We start from the raw sequence: 20,182 nt of genomic DNA, 5'->3' as shown, positions 1-20,182 counted from the left end.
TGTCATTTTAAATCCTTTTTCAGAAAAGGACAGAAGTTCTATCAAAAAAAGACACTGTTAAGTTTTGCTGGACAGCATGTGTTCTGTTTTTTTTTTTTTTTTTTTCCTTGTCTTCTTTTTTTTTTTTTTTCCTTCTTTCCCGTGGAGAATGTCATCGTCCCGGGTGGGGAAATGGGTGCCTCCTTCCTTGTTCACTTTTTTTTCCCTGTCTCTAACGATACCAATACAGAGTATTTTATTACTGTTATTATTATTATCATCATATTATTATTAATATTATTAATGTTCATTTTTTTTTCTCAATACAAATCATATATCTCAACTGAAGCGAACGTTGACTGAAGTTTAATTCTTCACTCTGACTGTCCTGTCGTATGCTATTCAACGTTGAAGAAATAAAACTGAAAAAACAATTGCATCTGTTGTTTTTTTTTTTTTTTTTCCTCTGTCTCCCAGACGCATATCAGAATAGTGAACAACACAGTAGTCACCTCAGACTAGCAGGCCACGTGTAAACTGTTTTATAAGTCTAGTTAACTTCCAATAAACACCAAATCTCATTCGTCAAGCAATTACTGAGCAACTATATCTGTCTAATTACTGAATGATTCAGCTAGCTACTTAAGGCACTGAAACAGTTGTTGTTTTGCATTTATTTTCATCACTTTGTTGATATGTTCAAAGAAAAATACTCAACCCACTGTGCATCAAGAATTTAATTTCTGTATTTGTAATCCAGTTATGAGGATATTGTTCTCAAGCACTCGTTATAGAAGGTAATTACTTTTTATTGCCTAGGCCATGTCTGTGGGTTTGCTCGTACCAGGCCACTGAATATTAACATTCTCAACATCTATTGCAAGACAAATGATGCGGCATTTTACCCTGATAAAAATTTCTTTTCTTTTGGCCTGGATTTTGGATCCATTCAGTTTCATTTGAAAGCTCATATTCTGTTTCCAAGTTGGGTCTGGAATATGTTGGAGAACATGCAACAATTATTATTTACATCTAAGACACGTGGAGTACATTTCCTCGGCAGAACCCTGCCAATTCACTTTTAAAGAAAATTGTCCTTCTTCCATTAGGGAGAAGGAAAGTTGAAAATACTGACTCTGAATCCGAAATCCAAAAGACAGTATGCCAGTGTTTTGAGGACTCTCCATATCCAAATCCCAAAAAATGTTTACTCACAAAACTGCACTGAACAAGAGCTTCATTGTGGCAAACTGCAGATCGCTCACCTTCTCATAAACATGAAAACAGTGAATATATTACTTACAGACACAAAATCAGCAATTGTTTTGCTTCATTTCTTATCTAACTTGCATTTTTTTTTACATGAATCTGGGTCCAGTTCTCCTTTAAGTTTCCTCTTTTTCCGTGGTGCATAGTAGCAATCAGTTGGAGACATAGTGCCATTAAATGACTATTTAAAACTAAAAGCAAACTGAAGACATGAGTGATATGAACTGTTATCATGCGGTTCCCTTTAATCCCATAATCTTGGCACTGTTCATTTTCTTAACTCAACCTCACTCACACAGGAAGACAACATTCCCTATTTACACCATGCTTCATAGAAAAATATGATTTTTTTGTTAATGTGTTCTCGGTATTACTCACTTGTACCATAGAAAAGCTTCGTATATCATTAAGTATTGTACAAAATGTACTGTTGTCTATATTTGATCAAAAAAAAAAAGGGTAAAGATTTTCAGGTCCGCTCTACTAAAGTGCAGTTTGTGTGTTGCAGCAGTGTACAGTTTTTCAGAGGCAGGATATGAGTTCAACATGAGGCAGAAACCAAAAACAGCAAAACCCACTTCATCTCCTCTTCTTTCTCTGCCATTTATCCACTGTAGCATAAACAAACAAACAAAAAAATCAACAAAGTAACAGAGCAAAATGCTTAAGTGCATCAAGTAAACATCACCCACATCAAGCCGAGTGCTTTTCCCAGAATTCTGTGCTCCTCTTTGTTTAGTCAGTATGTTCAAAAGGCCAGCTTGTTTTGTTTATTTCTTTCTCTCTCTTTTATCCAAAAAAATGCCTGGCAGTCACACCTAAGATGACGACCGTGGCCAATTCCGCCAGGTTGCCTCGGTGACACGGCCGACAGGTGCCGTGGAGCTGTTGTAGCGGGTCACCGCGTTCCCCCAGGTTCATCCCTGAGCTCTGACTACTGGCTGCACACTGGACCAGGGGCATCTGGTAGGAAGTGGCGCGTTTCTCTGGCTTGTCCGGGCTGGATCCGTCGCTTGGCCTCTGGCCGTTGTAGAGGAGGTAGCGCCCGTGAGCGTCCTGCTCCATGCGAAAAAGCTCGTACTCTGTATGAGGGAGACGTATTCCCAGCGCGACACAGCCGTTGGTCAACGTGACATCTTGCTCCACGCCGACCTGCCAGGAACCCTCAGCTCCACATTCATTTCCGTTAAAGACGTTAAGCAGAGACGTAGTGGCCATGTCCATTGGCATTACACGCATATGGTTCACTGAAAAAAAAAGGGACAGAGAGGGACGGATATGAGGGATCTTTAAATACATAAATGAAGTGTTTCACATTCCTTTCATACCACACAGAGAGATAAAAAAATAGACAGACCTTCGTGAAATTATGATTTAATCATTCATTCTGTTGTATCTATATAAGGACATATTCCGTTACAAATCACAGTAAATTTATGAATCACGAACAAGCTTAAAAATGTCAGAGTACTGCCCCATAATTAAAATCCAGCTGACTGATCCACTTGTCACACCATATCACAGACAGAAGGTAACTCAAGAAAAGAGAAAACACTATATTCGTATCATAGTCAAAAGTTTACCTTTAAACACGAACTCCGTCCCGCCCATGACCCGGGTGGAGTGGACTCCACGGCTGTAGCGCCCGCGAGCGTAGATGCTGAAGGTGGGGTGTTTGCAGACGGGGTCAGAGTAGTGGTAGTAGTGGCCTTCCCAGGTGTTGTTGTTGTCATGAAAGATGAAATGCCTGGTGAGGAAGAGGACCTCCGGCCGAACCTCACAGCGCTGGGACACCCACTGACCGTGCAGCGCCACCGTCAGGTCTGCCCGCGGAGGCAGGATGGGCGGGTGAAACTCGTCAGAGCGGTAGATTATGCGACAGGCGATGCAGCTCTGATCGTGATTCTAGGAAGTTATATAAAAAGAAAGTTAAGGGATTGATTCACTTTAAACTTTTTGTCGATTTGGATGCAAGGATGTCGTTGCCGTCACTGATGTAATCAGAAAAAAGCAAAATTAAACACTCCCCAAACAAGTTCAAAATTAAACATACATACTGCCCAGGCATGTTTTTGATTGTTGAAAGCTAATGTTACTACTTTTCCTTCTTTTTTTTTTTTCTTTTTTTTTTATAAAGCGACACTTGTTACACCTGTTACATTTATTCCCTAAAATTATGTGAACTACCTACAGTGAATAGTGAAGCTGGACCAGAGGTTAAGAACACTCTTTAACATTTTTTTTTTTTAAGACAAATAATGTTGTTGGCTGTACCAGACCACGCATGTAACTTCTTGTTGTAACTAGTTCAAATGTTAAGTTGTAATCAGCAAAATTGCAGGTGGCACTTACACTCCATATTTTTGTAACACAGGAGTTTTCTTCAGAGTAAATGGGTCAGTTTAGGTAAGAATGAAAGTTTTCTCCAATCTCTGCTTTTGAAATGGCGTGATTATTTCATTTTTTTTTTTTTAATGATGAGATCAAAGAGAGAGAAAAATAAATATTAGTAAGAATAACAATGTCACTTCTTCCAGCAAAATACTATGGAGGTTAAAAAAAAGAATGACTTAATAAAGTCTGTCACACAAGAGGTCCTGGGGGTGTCTTTAGTGGGTCCAGAGTGCAGGGAAAAGGAAAGGAAAAAGAGTGGGGGGGCATGCGTAGACATAATGTTTTCATCCTGTTAGTTCCTGGGGAAGAGTTTAGCTTAAAAGCGGCACAACTCCCATCTCTGAGTGATCGGACAGTAAGTCCACAGTGATCCTTTGCATTGGTTTTCATAGCTTAACAACAATAAAACACCACTAATAGAAACCTTCCATTTCCATTGTGATGCATAACATTTAATCAGATTTTGAAACAAATAACAATTAACAGACTAAATCTGGTGCAGCCTGGGATAATGGAAAATCGTGAGTTGAGCCAGTCAAAATTAAAAAAAAAAGAAAAAAGAAAAAAAGAAAAAAAGAACCATGGTTGATGCTTGTCCTTGGACTAAGTAGCTCCAGTCCGCCCACTAACCACAAATGAACAGAACAGCATTAGCGAATGTGCTGGACTGGGACCAGAATGTGGGCACATATAACAATTTGTCGTTTATGAAATTGCAATCATTGCAGTAAAGCAACTAAAAACAGAAAATGGTCGTGTCTCTGTTGGATGGCTTACGTAATGACTGGGAGAAGGTGAATAAATGCCACATCAACTGATCAATCCTCCAGTCATCTTTATTGGCATGTAAACTATGGCCACTTTTTTAAGAGCATTCTTTGAATTTTCTGTGTCGGGGTCTACATTTTCCTTTCATGAGGTTTAGTAAATAATTTTATTTTTTTCCTATATAACACAGATCCTGTTCCTGCATGTCAGAGAGAAAGAAAATAAGAGCCTTTTCTTCATCTGGGCTGTCTGATGTGTCCTCTGGTACGCACGCAAAATCGGACCTGGAATGTACTGTTCCGAATAATACATAAAGTTATACGATTCCAAATTCTGGGAATACCACATGTTGATCAGTAGAGGAGATACGTCAGGTTTCATGTTTCATGTCCTCCATTCAGCCAGATTATGACTGCCACACAACATACATTAGTCCTCAGCAGGGAGCCTCATCTATGGTACAGTATGTATAACATTGAGATTGGCTGTGGAGTAGGTTTAGGAGTAGGTTTATGTAAGTCAAGCTTTTTGCATTTGAATGTAAACTCACTGCCTCACTGGCCCCTGATATATAGTTTCTCCAAATGAGACGAGTGCAGAGCAGAGATATAAACACTGCACATCCCATCCTGTGTTTATGCAGTATACTGTATCCTGAATGGACAACTGATGCATATTGTCACTGATTAGAGTCAAAAGATTATGAAAAGTAATGCAATAGTTAAACAATGCCCACTAATCCTAAACTATATCTGTATTTTGACTCACCTTCTGATATTAACCGGTACTGAATATTATAACTGGTACTAACTGAACTAATCCTGAATATAGTGAACATTACTTTTATTTCTAAACGATAGAACATCCCGTTAGCACAGTCAACAAAGACAACAATTTTGTACATGTCTGTTTTATCACTCCATTTGAAGAGGCCACACACATACACACCCACACACTGACCTTGGCATTCTGCAGTGCTGGCTGATAGCTGGATGGTCTGTAGTACATCCTCTGAGCCGGTTCTGTGTGGATGTCCCCCAAAAACAGCTCCTCCACCAGGTGATCCAGATTATGGTGCAGATATTGCTTCTCCATGCGCAGTAGCTGCAGCTCGTGCATGGCAAAATTCAGTCCCCGTGAGCAGTCACAGCCCCCCTCTTCACTCCACAGCTCATAGCTCACATTGGGCTCCCAGGGGCCAAACTGTTGTTCTGGCCCCGGGTCCTGGGACACACCACGGCAGCTGCGGTTCAGCCTCTGGCTTAGGTCCTTGGCGACCGCCGCGCTGTGACACACTACCTGGATGCGGTGAATTTGGTAGTCGGCCTCCGTGCCGCCGCGGATGATCCAGGACGCTTGACGTAAGCGGAGACGGCCCCGTATCACCAGAGTGTATGTGGGTGTGGTGCAGTGGTTGTCTCCGTAGTAGAACTGATGTGCCTGGAAGGTGTTGTTGTGGTAAAAGCGGTAGGATCTTGTGATGAACTCTGGACCTGGACGCACCTCACAGCTGTGTGAGCAACGAATGAAAAGAAACAAGGATGCATGAAGTAAACTGGACGGCATAACGGGCTGATTGACCATATAAACATTGCAAATGTTTAATCTACCGAATTGGTCTTTATTCAAAACTAGACATTCTGTGTGGCAAAAACAAGTCTACACTCAAAAGTTAAAAAAACTGGGAAAATAATACTAATTCAGAAATACATAATATTATTAATTACAAGCTGGTGGAACACATTAATTACATTAATTAATTACATTAATTGAATATTTATCAATGAAGAAATGTAGAAGTGCTATTCTTTGAAACTATAAGATAAAGAACTGTGGGACAAAAAACTTCCAATAATAAACACGCACGGGCATATTTTTTTGATATCCAGAACAGATCAGCTTTCTCAAAGAAGTGAGATGGTTTGACTTAAGAGCCAGTACCTGGTCGAGACCCAGTGACCCTCGATATTGGGGGGCATCTGGACGGTGATGCGGGCGCCGTTGTGGAGGTGCTTTAGCATGTGGTGGCATTGAGTGCCTTTAGATGACCACGCCAGGCCTTTCTCCAGTGCCAGCCGTGGAGTCCTGGCATCAGAGAAATGCAGAGATGAGCCCTCTGCAGTACCTGCAAAGAACACGTCGTCAACGGATCACAAGAGGCTTTCGGTTTTTTAACAATGTCCTCTTCTTTTTTCAGCTATTTTTAGTGCAATATAATCTTTACTGAACTACTGACTGAAAAAACTGTAACACAGGACAGATGGAGATTACAGATGCCATAGTAATAATATAACATTCAATAAAAGACTCAAGATGATAGTTTTACACCTCTTAATAGTCAATACAGACGTAAAATTCACATCTGATTCATTTTGTCCCATATCTGGTTATAAAAATACCATTTTCTAAATTAAAAAATAAATCTAAATCTTGATGACAGGACAATTCACATGTATAGTGCAAACAGTGATTACGATCATTTTCTTCATGATTCATCAGTATAATTTGTTGGTGGTTTTACATAAAAACTGAGGACAAATTGAGGATTTTATTTTTTAAGTCCATATAACAACAGCCTGTCCTGGCGGATGCTCTGGACACAATGGTGCAACAAATAAATATTATTATTATATTAGTTACAGATGTCCAGGTGTAACCAAGTATAATCATAATATATATAATATATAACATATATATATATTATATAATTTAACACACACACACACACACACACGCACACACATATATATGTTTAATTAATTTGACTTTCTTTTATTTTCACTGTCTCTTATTTTAACTTGAGCAGTTGGAACATTCTAGAGGCGCTACAGCGAACAGCGTACACACGCAGTCTTCCAGCCTCAGCTGGAATCATTAGTAACGCTCTGCTGCAGATCGGAGACTCACTTCTATCAAAGAGTTCCCCTCAAACATGAGAATGCCTTGACTCTCTATGCACCTGCACACAGCTCCGTCCAGCGCACAGACCGACCCTGTCCGCCTGCCAAGGGCCTGTTTTCAGATTCAGAAACCCAAAACGAGAGCTCTGGTCTTCGAAAATCCAAAGAGATATGTTATACAAACACCGTATGATCCAGAGCAGCCACAATACATGCCCACTAGTAAAGTATTTCCTAATGGTGAAGGAACTTCAAGTTAGCACCCCTGTCTCTCTTGTAATGGAGATAAACAAATCAGAGATTTAGTGATGGGTTTTCAGAGCTCACTCAGCGTGTATTTGGCAGGAAAGCCGTCCAGTATAACTCTGGAGGTGAATAAAGTTTGAAGTTAGGCATACACTGCTTATCCACAGCCAGATGTTTAATCTGAACCAAACAGACTCCCAAAAAGAACCTTCCGAGTAGGATTAGGAGTCTTAAAACCTGGCACGAATCAGTACATGGACACTGCTAAAATAAAACATTAGGGAGGTAGCGTAATAACAGAGCTATAAGAGAATGGACAGTTAAGATGTCTCATCTGCTATGAGAATAAGTAACAGGGGCCACCTGTCTATCACTAAGGTTTGTAAACAGTATACGGAGTCGTTGCACACAAACAACATAAGTACACTGAAATCCAACATATCCATGAAGCTCAATTACACAGAGCAAACAGGGCTGGAAAAGTAATGGAAAAATATATGCATTCTCTATTGTTTTTTTTTTTGTTTTTTTTTAAAGCTAGACATAATGAGAGGTTTGCGCTTCTATCACGACTGTTTATAAACTCAATTTAAGGCATTCAGAAATTAAGGGCAAGTGCATTTCTCTTTCTCCCTGATTAGACGAATGATTGTGTATACTCAAAAGGAGCTTATTTACTGTATAATTTCTATTCTGGCATGACAACCCTTTTTTTATGCTTCTCATGTTAATTCAAAAACCACAGAAAATGGAGGCCAAATAGTCTCTTCTAGCTTAATGCTCCAATATGGCTTTTCCCAAGTCTTGCCCTCTATCTAAATCAAAGAACCCACACAGTTCCCCAGGCACCAACCACCAAGAACACTTCCAGTTGGCCAGTTCCCATCGGTGAGGTAACTGTTCTGGGACCCCAGACAAGCGTAGGAGCTCCAGATCATTTAGAGAGGGAGAAAAGCAGGACCTCTGTGACAATATTACCACCACTTTCAAGCTTTTTACCATGCGTGTTTCACCATACCCACAGCCTTAGAGAGACTATCAGCCTCAGAGGGACCACCTAGGAATTCTAAAAGAGAGTTCTAATTGGTCCGTTGGACTCTGATGTTTGAGTACACATTAACAAATTTTGTGTTCAGGCAACTTGGTCATTTTAATAAGGTACTTGTGAATTATCAGTGAAACAGACAAAGATAATCATTTTACAACGTGTGTGTCTATATATATATATATGTATATATATAGTGTGTGTGTGTGTGTGTGTGTGTGTGTATACATATATATATAGACCACTATTTCATGAGAAAACCCAGACTTTAATATGTGTAACTGCTATGACTGTCCTGACTGAATAGTGAGACAGTATGGGGCCTCTCACACTCTGGACTGTGGCTAGGTGTCCAAGCTCCGTATTTAACAAGGTTAGAAGCAGGCTAACCCACAGCACCACATGAGCCAGGGCCTTAGGTTGCTGTTTTGGTTTGCCTTCAACCTCATCCTGAGGTTTTTGCCTGTAAATTTACAGCACACTCTAATCCACTCTGACGTTCCATTTTTATTGCTGCTCGGAAAGGCTGCAATAACGCGCCACTTAATTGAACGTTATATACACTTAAACACACTTAGGAGTAAGTGGATTTGAAAAATATCTTTTTTATCTCAGGGTCCATTTGAAGTCGCAGCCAGGCGTTGGCTTCCACTGTCATTTCCAGCAGATGGAACGGGTCAACTACAGTCCAGTAATCTACTTCTCCTCCCACTGCTTCTGCAGTCTGAATGAAAGTTTAAGTGGGCTTTAGTCTGAGAAACGCTGCTTTCATCCGTCCTTTAGCCCAAGGCGATGTGTTTTATTGTTTTCTGTCACAGACATATCCTGCAATGTTTAAAACTAATCTAAAAAAACCAAACCTAAATATTTCCTCTCGCAGCGCCATGTTTATCTCCATTAACTGGACAGAGAGGTATACAGTAATACATTAATATTACAGTAATGATAAAGACACTGCAGAAGAGTAGGCTAATAAAGAGAAATGAATGACTTGTGTATCTTTGTGTTTGAATATTTGTCACACCATACCACTTACAGTCTGAAACGCCTTAACAGATAAAGAATAAACAAATAAAAATTTTACAGGGACGCAGCGTGCAAACTAAGGTACTAGCTCTAACTGGATGACATACTCTGGTCCTTGCTCTGCACGTCATGATGTAGCGCGATGTGGAAATGCACTCATTTTAACTGACATTTAATAAAATTTATTGTTGATACGTGACAACAGACAGCTGATAAATGTATCTAAATCCGTCAAACATCTCAATTTTCAATATGAGTCGAATCTTCAAGAGCAATGCCAAACGTTCGGTGGGATGCTGAGAAGTTAACACATAATGTGAATGAATACCCACCTAAAGCAGCAGCAAGAAGTAATATTACAGAAATGCCCATTCTATCTGCTGGCAAACTTTTGGTGAGGATTGTCTTCTTGCAGCCCATGCCAGTAGTGTTGGCAAATGTGACTCTTCTTTGGAAATTCCGAGGTTTAGATTTGTTGTTCCATAAATCCGCAAAGCACATCCAAAGACTTTTGCGCCGTGCTCAGACTACACTGTCGAAGAGGCGCAACAGAAATCGGCCCACACATCTGAAGTTCAAGTGCGAGTTGCATTCCAAAGGCAATGATTTGAGACGATGGTTTAGCGGCAAGCTTTACTGCTCCCCGGAGAAAGCAATGTGCCTTCCAAAGCAGTGACAGCAGTGACTCTCTGGCACTAATGCGTCTTTAGTCAAACCTCAGTTGACGATCGGACACGAAGTTTCTGCTCCTCTGCACTCCGATCCTGCATCAAGTTGGTGGAGGGACTGCAATGCTTTGGAAAAGCAAGGAGGGGCAAGGGGGTGTGGAGTACAAAGACTTGCAGAGTGAACGGTAGATTTCCGTTATTGGAATCCGAACTTCAGCTTTACCACTCCAATAAAACCTGACTCCTTTGGTTAAGGTGTGCTGTTGGAACACGAATGTCCAGTCGTTTCTCTCAATTCATTTAATGAAACGTGATGCACTACTTGGCGCTCCGTCTCAGTCTAATTCGATCTTATTGGCTGAGTGGGTTGAAAAACTGTCTTTTAAAAATGTTAAAATCTTTGAAGTTAGGCATACGGGTTTTTATAATAATGAAATATATTTAAGTTGCTATATTTTGTAATAGCCTTCCATAAAAACACATTTTTCCAGACGTCATTATTTGCACCTTGTAATATTTACAGTTTGTGATTGTGTGATATGAATAGTGGGCATAGAATGTTAAACAAATACGCATTACGGTACAATATGTAATTACACAAAAATCAGGTTGCCGTTGTGTGGTAAGTCAGAAAATGTATTTTCTCCTTATCATAAATTTGCACCAAAAACAAAACTTGTAGCGAAGAACTCATTCAGACTCACTTTCTAAAAAGTTAGCTTCACAGACATTTCCGCTCTACACTTGATATTACCGTTAAGTAAATCTAACTGGTCCCAGTACGTTCAGTTTTCAACAAACTGTGTAACTCTGATCATACTCATATCTCATTTTGTTTGTATGCCCAACAGCAAACAAATCTTGTAGTCTGTGAAACAATTAGACATAGTTTTATCTTTGTGAGGGAAGTACAGATCACTAGGAAGATGGAACCATACATTATTTGGAAATGGAAAGTGTGTCAGCATATGAGAAAGGAAAAAAATGAAGCTAGTCTAAAATGAGTTTGGGTTTGGTTTCTGGGAGTTCAAAGGGCTTTAATCTTTTGGTTTGGCCACAATCAGACACGACTTAAGTGGGCGTTTGTGCCTCCCAGTCTCTGGTCCTGCAGCAGAACCCAGCCCTGGCAACTGTGGTAACAGAGAGCTCGGACAAAGCCTCTGATGTGGTGACTTCATGCAGATCTGTTTCCCTCTAAAACTGTTTTTTTTCTCTCTTGCCATTGTTCTCACAAAAATTTTCCTTTTTAAGAAAACCACAACTCTTAGTGCAAATGGAACACACACACACACACACAGACACACACACTCACACACATAAACACACACATGCACGCGTGCAGACACGCACATGCACACACACACACACACACACACACACACATTGTCACTGATAAGATACCAAGTCTGGTATAGATGATTAAGCCTCACATGCACCCACATTAGGTCCTTTGAGCTTGGGACAAGGTTCTGTTTCATGTGGATTTTAATGGATTTCACTGGGGATGAGGTAACCCTCTACAAATGATTTTATTCTAAACCTGAAAGACTGATCTGACATAGATCTTTATAGATAAATTGTAAAATGTGTTGATGCTGATGAATTAATTTATTCTGTAAGTTGTGATAAGAATTCTAGAGATGTATGGCAGCTTGAACTGGGAAAATACAGTGTCATTTTCCTCTTTCTTACTGTGTGTGTGTGTGTGTGTGTGTGTGTGTGTGTATGAGTGTGTGGTGACACAGTGTCTAAAACTGTATCAGTTTCTTATGGGTGTCTTAGCAACTGTCTCAGACAATCCCCTCTGAAACCCTTAATACACATCCACCTCTGACCTTGTGAACGTGACCTTTTGTGCTTGAGTTCACTGGGGTTTGACATTCTTTCTTTGATTCCTTTACCTAAACAAACCAAAACAAACACATGTTACCCAACACCAGTTATTGAACAACCCTCGGGCCTGAGTGCTGATGATTCCTTGTACGCTAAAATGATTTGTTTAAAGCTGTGACTTAAGATAAAAACGTGAACAAACGCGTGCTGTAGCAGACTAACATTCCAGCTCACAACCAACAAGCACATCACAAAACCTCCCTTCACCATCATCACGCTTGTCCTCTATGTGTTGCTAAACAGTTGAGATTAAATGAGCTTGGCTCACCAAGATTTCTAATGAATTTTATTGTTGAGGGGATTTCCACTCCTGCTGAGTTACCCTGGTAGCTGGCACGGCATTTCACCCTCTGATCACGGTTTAATCCTCAGACCATGGCCCGTGAGTTCAGCTTTAACTTCTTTCTCTGCTTCCCTCTCCTTTTTCCAGGTTCCGGATTGCCGGAGCTGAGGATCCGGAACGGTAGTTCTGGTGAGAGGAGGGATTTTGCTGGAGGCTGAGAAATGAGAGGATATTTGCAGGACTCCCTTTTCATGGCGAGAGAAAGGGGCAGTCATGGTGTATTAGATCGCTCTGTCCAGACTAATTAATTCTCCTGATCCTTCTTTGTGGAACTAGTTAAATTCAGGATGTGGATTTTAGGGGTGGGAGGGAGGAGGGGGCATAAAGCTGTTGATGAATAATGCCATGTATAACATCAATAACTGTATCCAGTTAAGACGATCCTCACAACTGTTTGAAACACTTCAATTACAATCAAATCATGAAGATATATACCATATACATAAGTTAAATTTGTATACACATATATAAAAATTTGTACATTTTATTGGTGAGGAATGCACTATCAAGTACGTTTAAAATGAACTCTCACTGGGACGGGAGGACAGGATGGTGTTATAGGTCAGGCATTTAGAAAAGTCATCCTCACAATTAATGCAAGGCTGAGGTTTGAGCTGCACTTTGTTTTTCTTCTCATTTTGGGCATTAGCCTATCCATATTCTTGTCTCTATTGGTAGGCTTTTGGAAATGTTTAATTCTCCATGGCAACATGAATTGTGGTGCATTTGTCAAAATATGTTTTTCTTTTCTGAACTGATTTATCAGTTTAGGTCAAGTCAAGTGTGGCTTTGTACAAATTGGTGTAGATCCACTCTAGACATTGTGTAAATAGCTGTTTCTGTAGTCTGCTTCAGTTGCATTTTGGCTGCTTTCTTGTATAGCCAGGATCAATGTTTTTGTTTTATTTTGCTTCCGTTTGCTTCTTTTTTATTTCCTTGGTTAAGCCCTGGTCTGTCATTGCAATGCATTGTTTGCTACTGTAATACTGAAACTCAGTTAATATTTTTTTCTCTTGATAGGTCAGCATTCACAGACACCAGTGGTAAATAGTAAACTTTTTGTGAAGTGCTCAGTGTTATGAATTTGACAAGGATATTTCAGGATGTAGATTAGATATCATATAACAACATCATACACAAAACAGTTTACTTCATATGTGCAAGTAATGTTATCAATCATATATTCACTCTTCATTTCTCAAAGAAAGCCGGCGTACAATACTGAGATGTTTTGGTTGGTCGTTGTCTTTCTAGGACAAAATATACCCACTAAAATAAAAAACTGCTTCAGCTTAGTCATCAGAACCATGCACAGATTGTAACTCTATTTTTACTTTTAGCAATTTTACATTTGAGCGACTGTTTTTTTTCTTATATCTGTCTTCTGTGGATTCAGTTTGTATGAAATTGCGGGGGGGGGGGGGGGGGGGGTTGCTCTATTTTTCATGTTTATACTTGACAAATAACTGTTTGTATTTCTTTTTTCCATGTAAAACAATTAACTTCCTTCCATCACATGTAAAACTTTGCATAAATCCTGATACTTTTAAACATCTAAAACATGGTGCATCTATATAACATACAAGGATGCATGACAATTAAAAGAAAATAGTGAAACCTTGAGATATGACATCATTTCAACAACTGGAAAATTACATATTTGTTTCCGCATTGAGGCATTCCAAGGAAATTGAAAGAAACGAAGTGGATAGTTGAAGTTAGATAAAAGCCTCGGTCAGACAGAATGGAGATGCTCTTGTGTCCATAAGGAAACGCTGACATCCCCGGACCTTTTACCTTGCCGTGAACTACTGAAGGCTAAACACTGGTCCTGTGGTGATGAGGTGCTTGAGAGCAACAGCAGTGAGTTAAAACACACAGCCAATTATTGTGTGAGTCCTAAGTCTCAATATGGCAAGCATGTGGTTTGTAGACAGCTGAAACAAAGGGCTTAAATGAATCCAGATTTAGAGCAGAGAAAGAGAGAGAGAGAGAGAGAGAGAGAGAGAGAAGTTCTTTAACTGTAGTGGTCTTGCATACTTCCATGTTCAAATGGGGTGTTTTAGAGAGGAATATCTGTGAATGAACAAAATTTAAGAAAGCTATTTCAACCATACTGGCTGACTAAACAAATCTTCTCAAAGCCTCAAACTGTGGCGATGTAAATATAAAGATCTTGTCTCCCCAAGAGACGCACAAGCAAAGGAGAGACAGAGACCCTGTCCCTCCACAAAATCCACATCCTGTCTCAGCCTTCCCACAGAGCAAGAGAAAAAAAATGGTGGACTAGCTGACCAACAGCTTTCTCTCTCTCTCTCTCTCTCTCTCTCTCTCTCCAGCAGCTTGAGGGGGAACTTTTAGGATATGATGAAAATGGACATCTAATCTGTGTTGCCCAAGATGGAATGCCTTTGTAGTCTGACCACAGTACCACAATGTCCTCATGCCTGTCTCTGAGATGGAACTCACAGGGCTGCTGGGAGCTTTTCCCTTTTATTTTATGTCAGTCTTCTGAAAGGTTTTGGTCATGCTATCTGTATCAAGTGTTAAGTGTCAGATTTGTCAACTCTTTCATTCCTAAGTTATGCAATTTCTGTGCTTTTTTCTGGTTTAGTGTAAGAGTATTTTTACTGTTCCTTGCCCACTTTTCTGGAAGAATTAGTCATTATATATATTATTTATATACTGTGTATGTGTGTATGTATTTTTTTTTATCGCCAGTGTGGCCATACTGCTGCTTATGATAGTCAACCCTAAGTTCTTGAGGAGCTTTTATTTAGATTTAGTGATTTTTTTTGTCTCATAAGACATATGAAAGGAATTATTTGTCATCATCCAGCTGTCCTTCTGTGGTGGCCATGATACAGGTTCTACCTGAAGTTCTCCCTGGTGTCTTAAATGAATTTCTCTGATCTGTACCTGACGGGTACATAAAGAGATCAAAGGTTTTAACATGCCTATGGCAAAGAGAGGACAGTTGGCTGTGAAAGTATTCTGAGGGTTCCAGAACATTCTATGCATTACTGTCAAAATGTGTGGAAAACATCATGCAACGTTGTACATAACCAGAAGGACAGAGTGAGGAATGTGTTTTGTACGGGAGGAAATTTCGTCAGCTCTATTTAAAACCACAAATGTATTTGTAAATCTTTAGAGCATGTTCTTAGAATGGTTATCGAATCTTAATGCTCTTATGTGGCAAAACACACTACATGTGAAAAAAACATCAAAATAATAGTAAAAAAAAGTCAGTTTGTACACTTAAAAAAAAAAAAAAAAACTGCATTCGTCCCAAAACTTTCCAGCACAATGTGCCAACATCTTCTCAAGAGAACCCAGTATAATTGCTACCCATGGCAGTCTGTATTTGATCTGGCTTTTCTTCAGAGATAATTGGGGTATGTTGTGCAGGTGTGCAGGCAGGGACTTGAATCTGTGTATTTGTGTTGAGGGGTGTCTGAGTGATGGGAAGAGACCTTGGAAGAGGCACTTGGGCATCACATTTCACAACACGCCCTCGAGTTTCCAACGGCAGTCATGTCCCTGTTTGATCTCTGGCACTCACAAAGTGTGAAGAGCTGAGTTTGTGTTCTGACAGCTGCATGGCTCTCCACAGGGCTAAACTCCAAAATGTGTTTGATCTCTGTGTCTTTAAATGGCCATTTTAGGGGGAATTTTCAGCATGAGAGGGGATTTTCGTAAATTGTCTGATGAGATCGTAAATAGTTATTGGTGTCGAAGTTACTCTTTCATTGAACTTGATTTGTATGCTCAACATGAAAGAAAATATACCCTGTCAAACCATAAATACACACAGAGGCTATGAAAATGTTCGTTCATTTCTTTTTCTTTTTTTTTTTCTAACAGCGTTTAGCAGTTTTGTTTTTTTGTTCATAAGATGTTGATCATCATAGCGACTGGGTCAGCTCAGTGTATGGTATATGAAGAGCCAAACCATAAGGGCACACATTTCATAACTAGAGTCATATTCTAAACAGTATCTGTGCACTTCATTTCCAATTAAATATGCCTAATGTCTGTAAATGCAAAATTGACTCAAAATAGATCAAAACATTCAGTCCAAATCAATCAGTCTGATACAAGACATATGCAAAAGGCATAATCTAAAAATTATTTTCTCAGACTGTGCAAGGTTAGATCTGCAATGGTCGCAGAATAAAAAAAAGTGATCATTTTTGTGTAAAAGTTCTCCTGAAGACAAACCTAAACAGTTGTAGTTTTAAGGAGTTGTCTCCCTTAACCACGCACAAAAACCCAATCTTTTGTTCTACCAGAACCTCTCAGATTTTTCTGATCTGTAGTTGGGTTTTGAGGACTAAAGGGTTTGAGGGTTCAAAGCATATCTGCACATGTCAAGCTTCCCAGCCTGGGAATTTATTGATTCTCAGTGCAACCCAAATGATGTGCACTGCAATTATTTCCATAAGTGAAGTCAGACTGTGGTGTATAAGCGAGTTTCTCCCAGATCCCCCCCTCTCACCCCCAGCTTTCAGTGGAGAGCTGGCAAGACTTTGATGTGGCAGTAACACTGCGACCACGGCTCTCACGACGCTCCAGATGGACCCTGGCCCGGCCTGTGCCGATGAGAAGATCGCTCTCTCTCTATACGTACAATATATGTGTGCACGTGTGTGTGTGTGTGTGTGTGTGTGCTTGAACAAGTGTGAAAACAGCAGGATAGGGGCACCTAAATCTCTGACCCTGGTGCTATTGTATATACACTGAAACTTACACTGTAAAAATATACACTCAAAGTAGTCCTTATACTGTTGTCCATGAATTGGACAAGGTTACTTTATTGGAAACAAACAGATTTCTGTGCTGTTGTGATGTGTGTGTGTGTGTGTGTGTGAGTGTGTGTGCATGCGTGCGTGCGTGTGTGTATGTGCTGGTGTGCTGCTTGGTATTGTTAGATATACTGCATCTGTTTCAATTTAAAAAAGAAACACGATTAAAACATACATTTAGTGGTGATCTATGCACAGGTCAGTTGAGCCACCTGCACACCTCTAATGCATGTATCCACAACATTAGATAGATACACTCCTTTCAAAATTACAAACAAATCTTGTTTTATGGAGTTTTTCCCTTGTTCAGAATCAGTAAATAAGAGTAGAAAATTGTTTCATGTTTTCATGATTGATGCCTGAAATAATCAATGCCAGTGAGACATATAATCAGTCAAACTGGATCCAGTGAGTGTGTGTTGTTTTACACTGCATACTAACACTCTTTCAAGAAGACTCTTAAAAATACTGTAGATGGGATTAAATAAAAAATGATCTGTCAGAGTTACAGTGTGTTATGTTGGTCTTGACCTTTTGGGTCATGACCGTTTGGGTGTGTATCATGCACAAATGCTGAAAAAAATACACAGATTTATTTGAACAAAAGTGCAACAGAAAACCCTGTTTGAACCTAGTGACTTAGTTCAAATGAAGTGGACATACCACTCTCTCTCTCTCTCTGATTTTTGCATTGGAGAGGGTGTCACTTATGAAAATTAACTCAACATTAACTCACAAATGAAAAGGTAATTATTTCAGTATCTGTGAAATCAAGACTTACATATCAGTGCAGGTCTGAAATGCCACATCATCGGCCCATCACTCAGCTCATCCTGGACAGTGAATTCACATCATTCAACACTGTATTTACTGGTGTTGTGAAAACCCTGGAGAGAGAAATGGTTAGGACAGCACCCAGCGTGTTTGGTTTCAGAGAGTTAAAAGATCTTCAAAGGCAACCTTCAAAAATCTTCAAAAGCATTAGACCCAAGCACATTGGAGAGATTTGTAAACAAAGTGTAAACATCCAACTTCACTTTGGATCCAGAGAGAAGGAAGGGAAAACTGGCAGTAGATTCATTTCACATGTTTAGGGATGAAAATGATCTAGATGAAGTAGCAAGCTAAGTATCCTCCAGAGAAATTAATGACCACTTTAATGATGTGCTTAATAATGCCGTGTAACAAATGTTTACTTTTTTTTTTATTCCTGGGTGGTGAGTGTGATTTACCAATTGCTTATACCTAAAAAGTCTAGAAAATGGCTATTATTCCCTTCAAACTTTGCTTTTGTGACCTGGACAATGATATCTTGAAATGTACCTGTTTCCAATGGGAAAACGAAGCGAATTTGCATATTTTCATTCACATAAAGTCAGAAAAAAACAATATATGAATCAAAATTAACATGTATTTATACTAATTTCATACAAAAGTGACCACAAAAGATTTAGAAGTGAGTAGTTATGACAATACAGTAAATCACTTTCACGAATCAGCCCCCAGTCTCCAATCATGTTCTCATCATACCTTCCATGTGGGCAGTGTTCAAAGTCCAGTACATCCTGGTGGAAGCGCTCGCCTTCCTCCTCCGAGCATGCTCCCGCGTTCTCCTTGAATTTATCAAGATGAGTGTCAAGGATATGGACTCTGGGGGACATCCTGCAGCCCATTTTACTGTGGTTCTTCACCAGAGCCTCAACCAGCTCCACATAGTTTTCTGCATTGTGATTGCCCAGGAAGCCCCGAACCACTGCCACAAAGCTGTCCCAAGCTGCCCTCTCCCTCCTAGTGAGCTTCTTGGGGAATCTTTGCACTCCGGGATCTTCTTTATCTGTGGTCCGACGAAGACCCCGGCTTTGACCTTTGCCTCAGACAGCTTAGGGAAGAGGTCTTGAATGTACTTGAAGGCTGCAGACTCCTTATCTAGAGCTGCGACAAATTGTTTCATAAGGCCCAATTTTATGTGCAGTGGTGGCATCAACACTGTCCAAGAGTCGAACAGTGGCTCCCACGTGACGTTGTTCCGAATCTCGAAAAACTACTCACTTATAAATTTTTTGTGGTTACTTTTGTGGTCACTTTTTGTCACTTTCTAAAAAAAAAAGACCCCTTTACTCTGTCCAGTGAGCCAGTGAACAGCAATGTCAATGTCATTTTTCTGACACATAAGTCAAAATGTTCTGTAATCAGCCAGCAGCGTTTTTCATTGACTTGCTTGCAATAGAAAAATAGGCCAGCTCTATGCTTAGCGACAGGTACATTTTCCTGAATGGTGTTGGTGCGAAAACCCCACTGCTTCTGAACATCTGCACTTTTCAGGGGAAGAAGAAACAACTAGAAACTGTGGTCATAAGGTGAACATAGAAAAAAATGTTTCCAATTCAAAAGTGGGTGGTATAATCTTTTCACCCTTTCCATGCTATGATCACAGAGATCCTGCGGTAAATCAGTGCACAATAACAGAGGTCTTATTATTATGTTTTGTTCTGTAAGACTCTGTTTGTAAGTGTAAAATTTATGTTGATATGTTCCTTTTTGGTTAAGAGATCAACTTGTCCAGAATCTGCTTAAATCAGAAATGACCAGTGCACTTTTTCATGAGCTGAAATTAGGAGAGTGAATGGTTAGCAAGTTGAAAAACAAAAAAACAGTGTAGGAGTACCTCAGACATCTTCTAATTTCTGACTGTTTATCTTTAAAACTCAAGTGCACTTACTTTATTATAAAATCCCATTACTGTTTGATTTACGCCACTCACAGTGTAGTGTTTGGCACATGCCCGGAAACCATAGATCACTGTCCTTGAACTGACCACATAAACAGTGAGGCAGTGCTCGAGA

At 39.8% G+C, this 20,182-nt stretch overlaps 1 protein-coding gene across 1 annotated transcript; it reads right to left on the bottom strand.

Annotated features, from left to right (window-relative positions):
• Nucleotides 1–2,037: 2,037 nt before the first annotated feature.
• Nucleotides 2,038–19,603, bottom strand: LOC115812189 (protein APCDD1-like). Its single transcript, XM_030774674.1, has 6 exons — nucleotides 19,558–19,603; nucleotides 18,826–19,203; nucleotides 6,352–6,535; nucleotides 5,371–5,920; nucleotides 2,832–3,153; nucleotides 2,038–2,495 (listed from the first exon to the last, which is right to left on the bottom strand). Exons 1-6 carry the CDS (start codon nucleotides 19,601–19,603, stop codon nucleotides 2,038–2,040), a joined length of 1,938 nt encoding a protein of 645 aa, XP_030630534.1.
• Nucleotides 19,604–20,182: the final 579 nt, after the last annotated feature.

Source organism: Chanos chanos, chromosome 5 (genome assembly GCF_902362185.1).
Source record: "Chanos chanos chromosome 5, fChaCha1.1, whole genome shotgun sequence".
Taxonomy (NCBI): Eukaryota; Metazoa; Chordata; class Actinopteri; order Gonorynchiformes; family Chanidae; genus Chanos; species Chanos chanos.
Note: the sequence above shows the minus strand (reverse complement) of the source record. Positions and strands in the feature narration are given on the sequence as shown.